General features: G+C 56.3%; 1 protein-coding gene across 1 annotated transcript; it reads left to right on the top strand.

Annotated features, from left to right (window-relative positions):
• The first annotated feature begins 10,276 nt into the window (after positions 1 to 10,276).
• EIF2B2 (eukaryotic translation initiation factor 2B subunit beta) lies at positions 10,277 to 16,700 on the top strand. Its single transcript, XM_063331337.1, has 8 exons — positions 10,277 to 10,507; positions 10,628 to 10,748; positions 11,283 to 11,431; positions 12,172 to 12,335; positions 12,616 to 12,711; positions 13,545 to 13,682; positions 14,344 to 14,410; positions 15,313 to 16,700. The coding sequence occupies exons 1-8, from the start codon at positions 10,345 to 10,347 to the stop codon at positions 15,468 to 15,470; spliced, it is 1,056 nt and encodes a 351-aa protein (XP_063187407.1). The 5' UTR covers positions 10,277 to 10,344; the 3' UTR covers positions 15,471 to 16,700.
• Positions 16,701 to 16,715: the final 15 nt, after the last annotated feature.

Below are 16,715 nucleotides of genomic sequence, written 5' to 3'. Positions count from 1 at the left end.
GGTCCTGTCCATCTCTCCCAGGGTGGGCGTGTGCTGCCCTGTGCCCGCCTGCCCGCCCCATGCCCCCTGTGCCCACCCAGCAGCCCTGTTCCCATCCGTCCCTCCCGTTCCCCTGCTGTTGCCCTGCCCCGTCCCTCCCGGGCACCCCATGCCTGTCCACTCACCCTGTCCCCACCCAGGCACTCTGTGCCCGTCCACCCACCCCGCTCCTCCTCAAGCCCACCCTGTGCCTTCCCAGACAGTCCCTGCTGGAGCCCTGGCAGGGCGTTTCCAGCCCACTCAGGCCCAGAGACACCATCCCAGGGTCCTATCTGCCATGGGGGGTCCCTCCAGCTTGGGAAGGAAGGGGGCACAACAGTTCCCGGGAGAAGGTCTGAGGCCAAACCCTGCTGCCGAGGGTAGCCCCAGGGGAGGTCTGTGGCCTTTTCTGTTCTATTTTTAAGCCCCAGTGGCCAGGAAAGCTGGAGCTATGGGAGGTGGGAAGGGAAGAGATGCCAGCAGGCAACACGATCCCCCGTGGGCTGCAGGTCCCAGGGAAATAACGGGCTCTGTGTCCCTGACAGGATTCACGTTTGTGTCCTCCTGGGAGAGCAGGGAGGCTGCTCCAGGACTTCCCTGCCCACCTCTGTGTGAGGTCCATTCCTGTGGTGTGAGGACACTGCTGGCTGGTCCCCAGCCCCATAGCGCCGGTCCCCAGCCCCATAGCGCCTGTCCCCAGCCCTGTGGGGTCTGTCCCCAGGGGATGCGGGATGAGCCAGCTGCCTGTCCCCAGCCCCATAGCGCCTGTCCCCAGCCCTGTGGGGTCTGTCCCCAGGGGATGCGGGATGAGCCAGCCGCCTGTCCCCAGCCCTGCCAGGCCATGCAGGTGGCAGCAGCTCGGCCATCAGTGGGAGCTGGGCTCTGGCTGGAGCTTCCCAGCATTGGTACCACTGAGCGTGTGAGAAAGCTGCTGGAGCGGGGCCTGGCAAATTAGCAGGGAGATGCTGCAGAGATAAGCACACAGAAATCCCGGCCCTGCCGGGGGGCCGGGTGTGCTGCAGTTCATCACTCAGCGGCACGGCACAGCACAGCACGGCAGCTGCCGGGGGCTGCTGTGGCGGCGTTCGATATCTGTTCATGGTCTCGCCCCTGGCTGCGCAGCAAGGAGCAGGTACCATCCCCACTGCGATGGCTGGAGCATGCCTGTGCTCTCCCTCTGCTACCCCACGGACCCTCCTGTGCCAAGGGGACCTTCCCATCTCCCCAGGGTGGGTTTTGAGGTGGAGGGGGTGAAGGGAATGTTTCCGCCCACCAGAGAGCCCGGACCAAGAGGCTGCCCCGAGGAGCAGCTGCTGCCAACTCGCTGGACAGACAGAATCCTGTTATTGCAAAGACCGTGACCACACAGGGCCTCACGCCTGTCCTTGCAGGAAGGTCCCTTGGGGCCACCTCTCAGACACAAGGCCAGCCTCTGGCGCTGGAGCAAAGGGCTCTCCCGCAGAAGCCGTGTGGCTGGGGAGACCAGCCCTTAATTGCCGAGTGCAATCCTGTTCCTGGTCTGAAGCTATTTCCTCAGAGGCCTTGGGCAGAGTTTACATTCCTGGGATGCGCATCCCCTTTCTAGGCAGCATGGAGCAGAGACAGGAGCAGAGAAATAATATTTGGACACTGGTAATCTGTGACCAGCAACATCCTCCTGCAAATGGGAGAAACATCCAGCTGGCCAGGGCCATGGCCACTCGCTTTCCCCTCTGCCGCGCTCCTTCCCCAGGGACCGAACCTACCCTTCCCCAGCTGCAGGACAGGGCTGGAGGTCGATGCTATAAATGCACCGGCGTGTCCCTCGCATCGCCTCCCACCAGGCTCTAGGGAGCAGAGTTACGCACTTTGGGAACAAGGGACAGAGGAGGCTCAAGGGACAGGCCAGGGACATAAGGCAAACAGAGACATTTCCTTAAAGGGCAGATGCCTCCCCTGCCGTGAGCCCCATGCGGCGGCTGAGGGCTGAGAGCATCGCCTCGAATATGCCACCGCCTGCCTGTGCCACCTCCCTGCCCTGCTCCCGGTGCTGGGGAAGGAGATAGCGGGGGAATGATGGCACATCCCTGTTGCGGGTGAGCCCTGGCAGTCCGGCGGAGACAGGCAGCCCCAAGACCCGGTTGCAAACAGGCCACAGTGCAGCCCTGCCGGGGAACGGGCTCACCTCCATCCCTCCTACGCCTTCTGGGTGAGGGGCAAGAGCAGGGGCCCCGGCTGCCTGCGAGCACTGAAGAAGGCCAGCGCAGGCAGCTGCTCTCCCCCACGAAACCTCACCCTGCTCACTGCTGGCGAGTGCCCTCCAAGTGCCCTTTTCCATAAAACAGCCCCATTTGAGCATGAAAATCCCCTCGCAGGCGTCTTCTCCCTGGCAAAATCCCACCTTCAGCATCTCAGATGAAAAGAGCCCAACAAAACTCGTCCCTGTGTGGCTCTTAAGCCAACTGTACCCAGGACTTCCTTTGTGACTCGATGAGCCCTTGGAGAACACCCCTGAAATCCTCAGGGCGTTATTTTTGTGCTGCTGCTATTTAGGACACCAGAGCCAGTCTGATCAGGGCTGGAGGCTTCCGCCAGGGGAAGTGCCAATTCCCCCGTGCTCCAGCGCCCGGCACTGCCACCCCCTCAGGCTGCTGCTGCCACCTCTCCCGGCGGGCAAGAGTCCCCACAGCAGCTCCCTATGTCCCCCGCTGTGACGGGACTCCCAAGGTCAAAGCAGCACAAAGATGTAAGGTGCTGGACTCCTCGCGCCCGCCTTTCATCCCAGCGTGCCCATGTTTCACCCTCGGTGTTCCGTTCGATTGCTTTTCCCAGCGCTGCGATCCGGCTCTTAGACTCTCCTAAGCTCTCCTATCAGTGAGAGCAGACGACTTGGTTCATAGAGAACGCTGAAATAAACCAGCTCAGTCTCCTGCAGGTTGTGCCTCCACAGCGAGGACGGAAGGCAAAAGGCAGAGGGCTGGAGACTGGCTGTTTGGAGCTGTGTGTACCTACATGTCAGAGTGGCAACGGGGACAGGCAGGATCCCCATGGATCGGGAGACTGGCATCAGGGATGAGCATGGTCTGGTAGGGGCTTCCCGGGCACCAGCCCCACTGCATGGGGAAATCCAGGCCTCTCTGCCAGGAGATTGCTGCTTTCTCCCAGGAAAAAACAGGGCTCTCCAGTGCCCTTGCAGGCACATAGGGCTGCACCCTTGGATGATAAGCATTGTTCCTCAAGGAAACAACCTGCAAACAACCTGCCCGGGAACCTGGGCCCTGAAGGACTCCCCAGAGCCACACCATGGTGGCTCTGACTCTGAGAGATGCCGGCGGTGGCATATCCCTGGCTCCTGGTGGCTGGTTGCTGTGGCGTCAGTGCCTCCTCCCAGCCCAGGTGCGCAGGGGGATGTGTTTGCCGAGGGGGAGCCTGACAATAGGGGGAAATGGGCCGTGCCGTGCACCCCGATGGTGGTGGCTCATGGCCCCAGCCGCTGCTGCCCGCGGCAGGCGGAAGCGTCCGGCCTTAGTCAGCCCCGGCCGCACGTGGCAGGAACTCTGCTGTTTGTTTTGGTTCCTCGGGACAGGGGGAATTTGGCCTCCCTGGGGACCCGCGACCAAAACTGCAGGCACCTGACAGCCCAGCCCCGCGCCTGGGGACAGCAGGGTCTGGCCCTCCTGGTCACAAGCACCAGGACTGGCCCATATCAGACAGGAGTTTTGGAGAGACATGGGATGGGCACCAGGGCTGCTCAAGGCAGGAGACCTGAGCGAGGGGAAGCCACGGCAAGTCTGGCTGCTGCTCCCAGGCACGGTTTAAATCCCTCACAGGGACAGGGATGACACCACCAAGGAGTGAGTCCCTGATATCCCCAGACCCAAGCCCTGGGAAGCCGTGTCCCTCAGCCAGCCAGTGCTTGAGGAACAGGGTGGTGGCTGGCAGACCCAGTGCCACTCAGCTTAACACTTGGTCCTTCAGCACAGGTCTAGTTTAGGGCTGAGGCTGAGCTTGGGGCAGGGGACAGAGTCGCCTTCCCACCAGGGCAAAGCTGCGGGCAGGCAGCAAAGCGATGCCAGCAGCGGATGGGAGGGTTAATGATGACCAGCCATCTCCCAGACCAGCCATCAGTCAGCTGTGCCCGGCAGGGAGGTGATGGAGAGCACGCGTTGCCAGGCTCGGCGCTTGGTGGCCAGCCTGGCCGCCCCGCGTGGCAGGGACCGGCCGGACCACGGGTGTTTGCAGGAGAGCACAGCCCCGGCGCAGGATGAGGCACCGGCGAGCCGAACCACAGCCCCAAGCATACGTGGGTGCCTACAGGTAAGTGTTGCGTCAGCAGCCTCTGCAGCTACTGCGCCAAAACAACAGCCCCTCGCACACGAGGTGCCGACAGTCTGGAGCAGGAAGCGGAGAAGCAGCACCCAGGGCACGGCTCACCCCGCTCTGCCCGCGCTCCTCTCCTGAAGCCCTGGGTGGGAATGGATCCCCCAAGCCCCAGAAAGCCTGCGGGAATTTCCCCTCCGGCAGCTGCAGAGCGCTGCACTTGGGAAAGCCCAAACAGGCTGCGCCCAGGACAGACTGATGCAGCAGCCTGTGCGTGACCCTCCAACCACCGGCAGAGACGAAACACCCCAGGCCCCCGTGGGGCAGGAGGACGGGGTATATGGCAGCCCCAGGAAGGACAGAACTCTCCCAGCAGGAGCAGAGCAGCCCCTTTCCCCAGGAAAGAGATGGAGGTTACTTTTCCACTGAAGAACCAAGCATATCCTGCACATCTATCGTGCTTCATCTCCCTCGGGAAGAGGGCAGCGAGCACTGAAGAGAGAGGAGAGGCGCGCGGGCGTGAATCGCCTGCTGCTCTGCTGCTGCCCCTCGCCTCCCAGCACTCCCAGCCCGGCCAGCCGGTGGGCAGGGGCTGCCAGGCGCGTTTCTCCCCTGCCAAAATCAAACCTGATCCACGCCCAGCCCAGAGCTTCTGGCCGCTTATCATGTGGATGCAGTTCTCCTGCTTTGAGCTGTCATAATATTGACACAAAGCAAAATAATAGTGACGGCGAGACTCTGCCTGGCTCTGGAAGGCAAACAGGCGAGGAGACGGGGAGCAACAGGCTCCGCTATTGTGCGGGACGGGGCAGCAGCCTGGGCTGCTTCCAAGCCCTGCTCCCCGCCATCACGCCTGCTGATAAGAGGGGGGAGATGCAGACGGAGCAGGGATGCAGGCTCCGTGGCACGCTCTCCCCATCAAGGAGCGAACGTGTGCATCGTCAGGGCTTCATCCCGGAGGCTTTCCCAGAACGTGGGCGGAGGAGTGGCTCATCTCTCCCTTTCCCTGAAACCTGGCAGCCGCTGAATAGCTGCCATCACCCGCAGCAGACAATGAGCAAAGCGAGCCCGGGGCCAGCTGCAGCGCCGGGAGCGCGTGAGCGGAGGAACTGCGGGGAGCTGGCCGGTGACCAGGAAGCAGCCCAGACTGCTGGTGTCACGGACCCCTCAGTGACCACAAAGCGGCCGGGATGCGCTTTGTCTCACCCTGAGGGCCTGGCTTCCTGCAGCCGCTCCAGGTTTGCTCGGGGGCTTCTCCGAAGCCAGCCTGGAGGGACAGGCCCCCGGCATCACCTCCTCCCCGGCCCGACCAGCCTGCCACGTGCCCTCTGAGCAGGGGACAGAGCCACGGCCAACACCTGCGCAGTGCCACCCAGATTCCTGAGACACTTGTGCCTTTGGTGGCACCGAGCAAAGCCAACGCCTTTTCCGGGTACAGAGGCCTGGTGCTCCGTTAGCGATGCTGGGGCCAGCACCTCCCGCCCAGCCCCACGCCGTGCTCCCTCATCCCTCGTCGGGGCTTGTTTTCCTACATGACACGCAGCGACTTCCCACACTTCCCTCGCCTCTTCCTGACCAGCCTGGCCTTTGAACCGGCTGCCTCCAGCTGCCTGCAGCCCGAGAGGAGACCTGGGGAACTGCCGCAAGTGAACGAGCCGACGAGTGAGGCTCCACATCCAGGGGAGGCGTTTGGACGCCGGCTTCCCATGCCTCTCCCGGGGGTCGGGAAGGGCGAGGGCCAGCCCAGCCTGGGCTGCTTCCACAACGAGCCCTAGAAAAACTGTCCCACTTTCCGGCCTCGGTCTCTATTTTTAAGGCTCCAAAAAGGAAGGGGGCGCAAATGGCAAACTTGCTGGCAGCAGAGACGGTCCCTGGGCCGGATTCAGAACCGCCTACTCGTTTCCCGTAGGGATCATGGGCTCCATTGGTACCACAAGGGTCTGGCTATGGGCTCGGCCTGCCTGCGGGTGCTGCGCTGACGTGAGGATGAGCCAGCAGCCGTTTTCCAGACAGAGACAGGCGCACGTACACACGGGCTGCCGAGCAAGGAGCTGCATCAAATCCTTCGCTAACCTGAGGCGCTGAATCCGTCCTGTCGCTCCCCACAGCAAGCCCTGCCTGTTTCTCCTTGGCCGCTCAGGCGGTTACAGCAGCCATGCTTTCTTGAGGATGACCAGTTTAGGGGACAGTTGTTACCAGGGTCACCAGCGAAGACCAGCACAACGCGTACCTGCAGCGTCAGCTGTGAATTTCAAGCATGCTAAAACTGCCTATGACTCAGGCAACACGTGCGGGCGCCTCCAGACCCACCGAGCTGAGCTTCCCAGCTGTTCACGTACCTGCTTTTGATCATCAGCTGTTTGTTTGGGTTTTTTGTCTTCTTTCCCTGGAAGCTCGAGTTTTAAACGTGCATTCAGCACTCGGTTCAGCCCACCATTTCCATCCCTTTCACTTACTAAGTGACCTGCTTTCTCCCCCGTAGCTTGCAGAAAACATTGGTTGGCGCTCCCTCAGACCTTCACTCCTGCCTCCGCGTTTGTGGCTGTAAGAGTTTTGGGCTCGAGTCGCCTCCTCTGGCCTTTGCACATGGACTTTCCAAAGACCAATCAACTCACAGTGAAGATACCTTTGGTGCATCTTTCTCCTTAGACTGTGTTCCCCCCACTCCTATGCACTATGCCATCCTTAACTCAGTCACTCATGCTCAGCGAGTAGTTTAGGCACCCAGCAATGACCCTACGCTGCTTCTTCCCGTTGTCACCTATCCAGTCTTCACAGTCTGTGCTGTGCTGACAGCCTGCCCTGTTGCTCCTGCTGGGCTGTGGCTCTGCTGGCTCTCGCCTACTGGCTCCTTCCCTTCGCCTGCGCTGAGTGTGAGCAGCTCCCTTCGCTTACCCGGGTGTTGCAGACGAGTCCAATTACTAGAGTTCAGCAAACTCTGATTCCCCTCCCTGGCATTTCATCCAGCCCACTTATCCGCCAAGAGTTTCTAATCCAAACAGCCTCCCAGCACACGATGTTCCAGTGCTCCAAGGCTCTACCCAGCCTCTGTCCTGCCTTCTCCTCCCTCACACGAGCACTTGGGGGATGACACTCAGCCCCTGGGGATGCAGAATTCACTGGGCTGAGGGGAAGCAGTGTTTCCAGCAGCCATCCCTGATGGGATACAGAGCAGGGCACCATCCTGGGCAGGCTGGCAGCTCTCCGAGATGAGCCGGATTTCAGCTCCTCTGCAGGCCCAGAAAACGTGCTGCCTTGCTCGGCCGGCCAGCTCATCTCCTGCTCAGCTCCTTTGCCCGCAGCACCAGCACCGTCTGCAGTCGTGTCAGCCTCCTTCCTTGCTTATGCACCAGCTGGGAAGCCGCAGCGGCCAACTCTGCCCCAGGGGACACGGATACACCCGGGAAGGGAAGGAGGGTGTGCTGTGCAGGAGGCAACTCCCTGTGGCTGTGGCAGGAGAGAGGGGTCCCACTCCGTAACACCCAGCAGCTGTGGACCACCAGGTGAGTCTCCTTCCAGCTGCCCACAGACACACATACGCACCCCCCACCACACTGCCCCTGCCACAGCAGCCAGTGCAGCCTACAAGGCAGCAAGATTTCAGCCGAGTATACCAGAACACCAACACGCATCTTTCCAACTGCCTTCCCCACCTGCCCCATGCTCCCTGCGCTACCACTGCTCTTCCCCACTCCCTCCTTTTCAGCCCTCCTGGGCACTCCTTGTCTAACTCACTGGCTCCTGGTGGCAGCTGCTGGCTAATTACAGCCAGATGTCTCGTAGCCACAGTCCCTCCGAGCAGCCAGAGCCCGGCGTTTGCCTTTCAGCTCTCCAGGGAGCTGCAGGTTCTGGCTCAGCTCAGCTCCACGGGGCTAATAGCTCCCGAAATCCCCATTCAGAGGCTTTCATTCATGAAATACAAGGCAGCAGACCAAATTCAGGACTCTGCCCCTCAAGGGACACAGGACTGCTGGCAGTCTTTGACTAGCTGTGGCAGCAGTGCCCAGTGGAAAGTGCTGGAGGGAACCGGGCAGGAACAGCACAAGCAGGGAAAAACCCCTGCAGCCTGGCATGGCGTTGAGAAGAAACTGCCCTGCAATAGTTACTGGGACTGGAGCAGGGAATGTAAACAGCCCAGCGTCCACAAGGAGGTCATAACCTCAGAGTCCAGTTTCCCTTCCTCTTCTCCCTCCTGCCTAATCTCCAAGAGCTGCTCTGTTTACTAGTGACATAAGTAAACAAACAAAGGAAAGCTCCGAAGCAATTATTTTTAATTTTTTTTTGGACAATTCACTGGAAGCTCCGGTCCCAGGGTGCTCGTGTGGGAGCAGTCTCTGCATGCCACAGCAGCTGGCACATGGCAGTGCATGGGCACGGCCAGCAGCAGAGGCAGCAGCCAATGGGCACGGGCAGCCCTCCCCTGCTTTGCCTGCAATGTAGCTGTGTGGAGGGGGAAAAGGGGGAACTACTTTACCCTGCAAGAACATGGAGCTGGCTGGGCCTTGCTTCAGGGAGCCTCCAAGTTATGCAAGATGGAAGAAAACAGACCCCTAAAGCTGGGGAGAAGGGGGAGGGAAGGCAGTGAGGAATAAGGACGTTCTTGGTCAGTGCAGCAGGGCCCAGCACAGCTGAGCCAACAGCAGGGCAAACCTGTTACCCTCTGCTGGCTCTCTCCAGGGGCAAAGGATGAGACAAGCTCATTGAGGAGGGAAACTCTGACTTCTGTCCAGGGCAGCAGCACCCCAAGCACAACCAGGCACGTGGCCTTTCCCCAGGCATTTGCAGGACGCAGTGAGTCTCCTTCCCCAGGGTGGTAGGCGTTCTGGCTCGCAGGGGCACTTGGGGAAGCAGCAGGAGAAGAGAGGTGTGGAAGGACTCTCAGCTCAGCCCAGGTGATGGGTAACAAATCACCTGCAATACATCCTCAAGACCCAACGCACCAGCTGTTGGTACCTTGCTGGGGACCCAACAGGCCCTGGATGGCAGCTGGCTGTAGGGCGAGTCCTAAGAGAATCAAACAAGCACAAAAAAGATGCGATGAGCACCCGAGGCCCTTCCCTGCAGGAACCGCTCACTGAAAGCTTCCAGCATAAACGGGTTTGCTGTGATTTCCTAATCTAAAACAACAGGACACAGAGCAGAGCCACAGAGTAAAGCAGCACCGCAATGAGAATTACACAGTGGCTCCTGCCTGCTCCCTGGACACAGAGCTCCAGGAACTAGACACAAAGGAGCTACATTCCTGCCTTATCCAGGGCTGGTTCTGGCTCTGCCAGCAAGAACAATTGGACTGCCAGGAACTGCGCCTTTCCCACCTCATTTGCTTTGGCTCTTTGCGCCTAGAACACCACACGGTCCAAAGTAAATCCCTGCACATGGGCTCTCCCTGCTGCTCGGCACAGACGCGGCTCCCTGCCTCCTGCCCTGCCGTACAGACACCGTGTTCCCCCGCGCAGGCCCTTCCTGACGCCGGCATTCCCCTCCAAGACGGCGTCAACGGCGGCGTGCTGACCAGGCGCCTCCCCAGGCGGCGGTAACCTTGCTGCTCCGCCCGCGGCGGACCGAGAGGCCCGGCCGGCACACACCTGCCGAGCTCGGACGGGGAGGGCCGTGACGGACCCGGCGCCCACCTCCGGGGGCGCCTCCCCAGGGAGGCCGTCCGCGCCGCTCGCTCGCTCGGCTCCGACACCTTCACACCGCCACCACACCTCATCCCCCGGCACCGCGACCTGCAGCCAGGCCCAACCACCGCCGCCCCACCACGACCCTTCCCTCTGGGCCCGGCCCGCCGCCGTCCCACAAGCCCCCGCGCGGCGGGGTCAGGCGTCACGGCCCGTCTCCCTGGTTACGAGAGTTTCCCCCCCTCCAGCCGCAGCCCACTCGCCGACCTCACTTCTCATTGGCTGCCCTGCCACCTGGGGGTGGGAGCACTTTCGCAGCCTTCGCCAATGGGGAAGCGGCAGGGCGGAAGTGGAAGCGGTGCGTGGGGCAGCGGAGCCCCGCTGGTCCGGTGCTGCCGTCGCCGCCATGCCGGGCGCCGCCGAGCGCGGCTCGGAGCTGTCGGAGCAGATCGAAGCCTTCGTGGCGCGGCTGCGGGGCGGCGGGGAGCGGCCGCGCTCCGAGGACACGGCACGGCAGACGCTGTCGCTGCTGCGGAAGATCATCGGGCATGGGCGATGGAGCCGGGCCGGTGAGGGCCGGGCGGCGGCGGACAGGGCCCGGCGGCGGGGGGAGCGGCGGGGGCGCCTCGGGGCCGTCGTGGGGTGGGTGCGCTCCGAGCAGTGATAACCGAGTCCCTTCCCGCTTCCAGGGGAGCTGATGGATCTGATCCGGACAGAGGGCCGGAGGATGGCGGCGGCCCAGCCGTCCGAGACAACGGTGGGCAACATGGTGCGGCGGGTGCTGAAGGTCATTCGGGAAGAGTACGGCAGGTGAGGCGTCCCTCCCGCCGTCCGTGCCCCTCCGGGAGCCCAGTACGGCCCTCCCGCCCGGGGTGTTCTGCTGCTTCCGTGAGCCCCCTGTAGTTCCCATCACCTCTCCCGCAGAGGGATTCAGGAGTTTAACATCAAAGGAAACAAGCCGTTTTCAGCGTAGCTGATGGCGTTCCCTCTAGTGAAACTCTGCTCGACGAATGTGTCGTGGGGGGTGTGAGAACAGCCTGTGCCCTCACCTCGGGCTCTTCTCTCCTTGCCTTCCCAGGAGGGTCCATTCCACCAGAGCGGTAGCCGTAGTCCCCTCCTCATCTGCAGGCTGCAGCACTCGTACACGACTTCCCGTCAGAGCTTGGGGTGTCTTTCCACCAGAGACAGCTTGGGAAGCTTGATGGCGTGGCGTGGTGTGCCTCCTGCCTGGGGTTTTCCTTCCTCTCTGTTCACATCCAGCTGTGCTGCGCCGTGGGGATGGTGCTCGGCCTGGCCGTGTCCCCGTGCTCCCTGCCGAGGCTGAAGGGCTGCTTCTCTCCCCAGGCTTCATGGGCGCAGTGAGGAAAGCGACCAGCAAGAATCCCTGCACAAACTCCTGACTTCTGGAGGACTGAGCGAAGATTTCAGCACCCCTTATCCTCCCCTCAGAGCTAACGTTATCGAAGCTATTAATGAGCTGCTAATAGAACTAGGTACAGATGAGTCTGAACTGCCTCCTGAGTGGACCTTCTCGTGGGCTGTGACTGATGCTTCCCCCTCCTCTTAGGTAGAAAGAAAACAGCGAGGGTGTGGGAGGCTTAATCTGAAGGAACTAAGGAACTGAAGTCCTCTTTGGCTTACAGGGAGATGGGTGGAACATTGTGGAGGGAACAGCATGAGGGGGCTTTTGGCCTGTGCTCTTGGTCTTCTGGGAAGTCTTGAGTTGAGTCCTCTAAAGAAGAGTATCAAAAATACGCCAAGGTTGGACTTAATCCCTGTGCACGTATAACCTGACCCTTGTGCACAAAGAACTATGATACATTTTTCTTGTTCTGCAATCTTGTGACAGATCAGGCACCCGACTCTCCTTCCGAGGCCCAGGTTGCCCTGCCTCGCCTTTCCACGTGGTTCTAGTGCTACTGAACTGTAAAACCGTTGGATTTCTGTCCCTAGTTGTGTGGGCATGCTGGTTATGCTGACACGATCCACTCCCCTCGTGGTGGAGTTTTCAATACAGCTATTTCTATGAGTAGCTAGGGAGCACAGGGCATTCAAGGGCCAGTTTCTTGGTGCCTCTCCACCAGTAAAAAGAATGGAGAGAAAAGCTGCTGCTGCTCTACCAGTGCTCACAGTATCACTTTAGTAAAAAGTGATCTTGCTGGAGGACAGCTCTAGCAGTACGTGTGTTGCTTTTCCTGGCTGCTTTTCCACTTACGGCTTCCTTCTGTTACAGAGGGCACCACTGATAACATCGCCATGCAGGCGCTGGAGCACATCCACTCCAATGAGGTGATCATGACCATTGGCTACTCACGCACCGTGGAGGCCTTCCTGAAGGAAGCTGCCCGCAAGCGGAAATTCCAGGTCATCGTGGCGGAGTGTGCTCCGTTCTGCCAGGTGAGGCCTGGGCTGGCTGTCTTCTCCAGGTGCTGTGCTGTCTCGCATGTTTACTGAACTCCTGTCTCTGGAGGCAAGCTCAACGTTACAACGTTCCTCTGCAGTGGAGAGATTGAAGGCAGCTTGTTATCCTACGCTGTGTCCTTCAGTCAGAGGGCTGTATCTGTGCTCCGTTGCTTTGTATTTTTGCAGTTCAGACAAGAACTGAGTGCTAGTATCTCTACAACTGCAGTGCAGGAGATATGTCCCAGGGGACCAATTGGATTCTGCCTCTTTTTAGGGTCATGAAATGGCTGTCCGACTATCTAAAGAGAACATTGAAACTACGGTCATGAGTGATGCAGCTATTTTTGCTGTCATGTCTCGAGTCAACAAGGTAAGGAGGGCTCCACTGGAGGAGGGAGTTCATGGTGGGTTGGGTGCTTAGGCCTCCCACGCCAGCTGCAGGTCCCAGAAGGGATGGATGCGTTTCTTTGAAGACTCAAAATTGTAATAGTCCCTATTTACAGCTGGGGTGGAGATTTGGTGTGGAACCCCAAGTTAGTATGGTGACTAACTACATGGTGATAGGATTTTCTGCCTTAGTGGCTAACAGGCAGAAAGGTTACAAGCAAGCCAGGAGAGCCTCAAAGGATTAACCTCAGTTTTTAAAGAAGATGGAACAAAAAGCAGCATTTTTCCAAAGGGGAGAAACTCCCTTTGCTTGTAACACAAGATGGATGGTGAAGGGAATTGCCAAGGTGTATCTTTTCGAACAGACCTGTTCTGTACTTTTTATAGAGGTGAAGACTTGGCACCCCAAACTGGGGGGAAAAAAAAAAAGTGCTCATAACATTATAAAATCCAGCCACACCCCATCTATATATTTTAAACTGCTTTACATTATTCCGATTTTACAGGGACAGTAGAACAACATGGAATGTAGCCCAGTTTCTGCTTGGTGTTCCCTGTGGTAGAACATACATTTGTCCTCTGAAGTTCTGTATGCTGGCCTCACCATGCTGGAGTCATGCTCTTGTTAAAGAGGAACATCTCGGTGCAGAGCCAGTGCCAGATGAAACACATCAGGCATCCAGCTGCCCTATAGCTCCAGCCTCTGGCTGGCTGGCTGTTCTGACAAAGTTCTCATCCAGCAGGGTCTGAGCCAGGAAGCGTTCCTTCCCTAGTGTGCCATGGAACATGCTATCTAATGCTGATTTGCTTTTTAAGGTCATCATTGGTACAAAGACAATCCTGGCCAACGGCGCCTTGATTGCTGTGAGTGGGACTCACACTCTGGCACTGGCAGCTAAACACCACTCCACTCCGCTCATCGTCTGTGCCCCCATGTTCAAGCTTTCACCACAGGTAAGTACAGCAGCTCTTCAGGACTGCAGCTGCTCTACACAGAGGTGGGGGCCGATTTTATGCTTGTGGAAGCTTAGGGTGGAGAGCACCATCTGTCCCAAGGCAAGGTTGGTAAATCTGCCCCATCTAGTGCTGTTACTTCAGATAGATCCCCACCCAAATCTGGCACACCTTGGGATCTCCGTGTGCTGAGTAAGCAGTACATTGGGTATAAGGATGTAGACCACTGCCTACTACAGACTGACATCACCGTACTTATTTTTCTTCAACCACAGTGGGTTTCAAGTTATATTGTTGGTGTTGAAAGACCCTGTGTACTGACAGAGGGGGTAGATGATGGAGATGCTCTAAATTGTTTCTTACACTCAGTACTTTTTCAGTATTGTCAGGTGAAGTTGCAGACGGAGGAAGTCACTTTTCTGCTGCAGTTCCCTCGGCTTTGCAGAATGGCAGCCAGGTTATAAAAGGCTCTAAAAGCTCTGAGGAAAATCCCTTCCCCCATAGATGTTACAGAGGTTCTAGACACAGGCACTATATAATTATTGTAAACAGATGTAGTATCACCTGGCAAGTTGTCTTCCTCTGCTTTAGTTTCTTCCAGCACCCAGGATCTGTTTTCACTAGGATAATTCTTGACCTTTCTCTACTCTTTCTCATTCAGTTCCCTAATGAAGAAGACTCATTCCACAAGTTTGTGTCACCACAGGAAGTGCTGCCTTTCACAGAAGGTACTGGTTCTTCTTTACACAGACTGGTCAAGCTGGTTCAGACTATAATTTAAAAAAAAAAAAGTAATAGCTCACATAAAACTTAAACATAAGACTGACCTGTAACCCAAGACAGAAAATCCTTTCCTATTTTCTTAAGCAGAAAACAGTGCTGGGAACTGTCCTATTTTATACGTAACTTTCTATTACAGAAAGTACAGAAAAAGGATTTCCTTTGAGCACTATCGCTTCTGCTCTGAAATAGTGTTGTATTACAGGATTGTGATAATGATGCCAAACAGGTGGCGTTTTCCTGTGGGACAGAGCAGATGCCCCACACCGAGGACAGCTTCCTTTTCTTCCTATAACTCATATTAACTTCTTGAAACTTCGTTATGTGATCCACTTGTTGAAACCTGGTATCTCTGCAATGGGCTTCCCACACAAGCACCATCTTTAGAAAGGCATCAGCTCTCAAGCCCATTTTCAGACAGCAAAGGCTCTTTCAAAGCCCTGTTTCTATGTGACAAAGACTTTTGAAACGAAGATACCGGGTTTTGTGTAGGTTTTTGGTTTTGACCTTCCAAGCTTTTCTTTAAATAACAACTTTGGCAGCATCAGAATTCTTGTATTCTAATTACATACTGGCATATTTTTTTTTTGGCAATTAGAAAATCTACATCTGGGTTCTGAGGTTTTTATCAGTAAAAACTACCAAGAGAGTGCTGCCATTCATCCAAGATTGCTGTATACCTGTAATTCAATGACATCAGTGAGGAAGCTGGGAAGCGTTCAGGATGTTCCCGTACTAACTTCAGGGTGGCATGTGCATAGCCAGTTTCTTCAGGGGCTCAGGAAGATGTGCAGAAGGTTAAATGTACTTTGAGTTGCTTTGTCTAATATTGCTGCTATTCGCTTTACAGGGGAGATCTTGGCAAAGATCAATGTTCACTGCCCAGTGTTTGACTACGTCCCCCCAGAGCTCATTACTCTCTTCATTTCTAACATTGGGGGTAACGCGCCTTCCTACATCTACCGCCTCATGAGTGAGCTCTACCATCCAGATGACTATGAACTCTAATGCTGTGAAAGCACGTCACTCTTCAGACTCTTCCTGTCTTTCTCTTCAGAAAGATACAACAGCTAAGTAAAGTGTACTTTGTAAAGACGGGTTGCTGTAGGCAATCAGTGGGGAATTTACTCACCAATGTCTTTCCTACCTAAAAGCAACAGAAGGCAGAGCTCTTGTACAGGTATTGATCCCTGTGCTGTGTTAGAAGCCACGTGGAGCTGCTAACCCACTTTGATTTTGAGGCAAGGCAAATGTGGAACCCTCGGGGGCAGATAAGCTGTTACTTCAAAGTATGCTGCAATAAAGGCTGTTTACAGTGATCTTGCTGTTAAGCATGTTTACCAGATATGGTTATTTTTGTTTCTTTAACTAGCAGGAGTTTTACCAGTGTAGTGAGTTGCCTGCATCTATGATACAGTAGCAGCCTTTAAGGTGTGCTTTCACATATGAACGTCATTGGCGATTTTCTTCAAAATGGATGTTTTTGATAGAGATTTTTGACAATTTTTGATGAGTTGCTGAAATACCAGCCAGCTTTTTTGTACACAATGCTAGAATGGAAATTCCATTCTTGATGAAAGGCAGACCTTCAGAAGTCCTGTCAGCCAGCTTGTTCACCTCTCTGTCAGTAGGCAGAGCTCAAGCTCTTGCTTCACTTATCGTAGTCTGAGGGTCTTTTCTCTCCTGTACTGCTTGAGTGACTCTGGTTATTCTTCTTGGGTGGAGATCTAGTCTTATTCAGAAAGTTCTTGATTTTTGTGAGGGGCAGCATGGAACTCAGGAACTCTCAGGCAGATGACTTTTCCTTAGTTCCTTTTATCAATATATGGCAATACACTACACCACAGTTAAGGCATCAAGTGAAAGTAGTTTCCACTCCTTGTTTTGCTTTTGATTCAGCAGATGTCAATATCTCTCTGATTTAGTTTTAAGTTAGATGTATGTGATTAAACAAAGACATCATCTTTTAGCGTTCTGAAATAAACTCTACTCCTTTACCTTAGACTGAGACACAAAATAGAACTGGAACCTGTAAAAAAAAAGTCTGACTATTGTAAAAAATGCCTTGGGTTATTTAGTTATTTCTGTGTGGGTAAGTTTCTGTACACTGAGAATGTGGGGCTATGCTGGGATTTAGAAATCTCTCACTCAAGAATGCAAACTGCAGGGAGCTGGAGAAAACAGCCGGGTGTGTCATTCATTGCCTAGTTAAATAAAAAGAATGTTTTTTGATCCTAAGTTGGCCTATGTGTA

This window comes from Chroicocephalus ridibundus, chromosome 4, assembly GCF_963924245.1.
Source record: "Chroicocephalus ridibundus chromosome 4, bChrRid1.1, whole genome shotgun sequence".
Taxonomy (NCBI): Eukaryota; Metazoa; Chordata; class Aves; order Charadriiformes; family Laridae; genus Chroicocephalus; species Chroicocephalus ridibundus.
Note: the sequence above shows the minus strand (reverse complement) of the source record. Positions and strands in the feature narration are given on the sequence as shown.

What these genes read in the sequence shown, in the direction of transcription:
- EIF2B2 (XM_063331337.1), top strand. Translation starts at nt 10,345, where the DNA reads ATGCCGGGCGCCGCCGAGCGCGGCTCGGAGCTGTCGGAGCAGATCGAA. An exon ending in TCATGTCTCGAGTCAACAAG is followed by an intron (nt 12,712 to 13,544) that starts GTAAGGAGGGCT and finishes TTGCTTTTTAAG; the next exon opens with GTCATCATTGGTACAAAGAC. An exon ending in TGTTCAAGCTTTCACCACAG is followed by an intron (nt 13,683 to 14,343) that starts GTAAGTACAGCA and finishes TTTCTCATTCAG; the next exon opens with TTCCCTAATGAAGAAGACTC.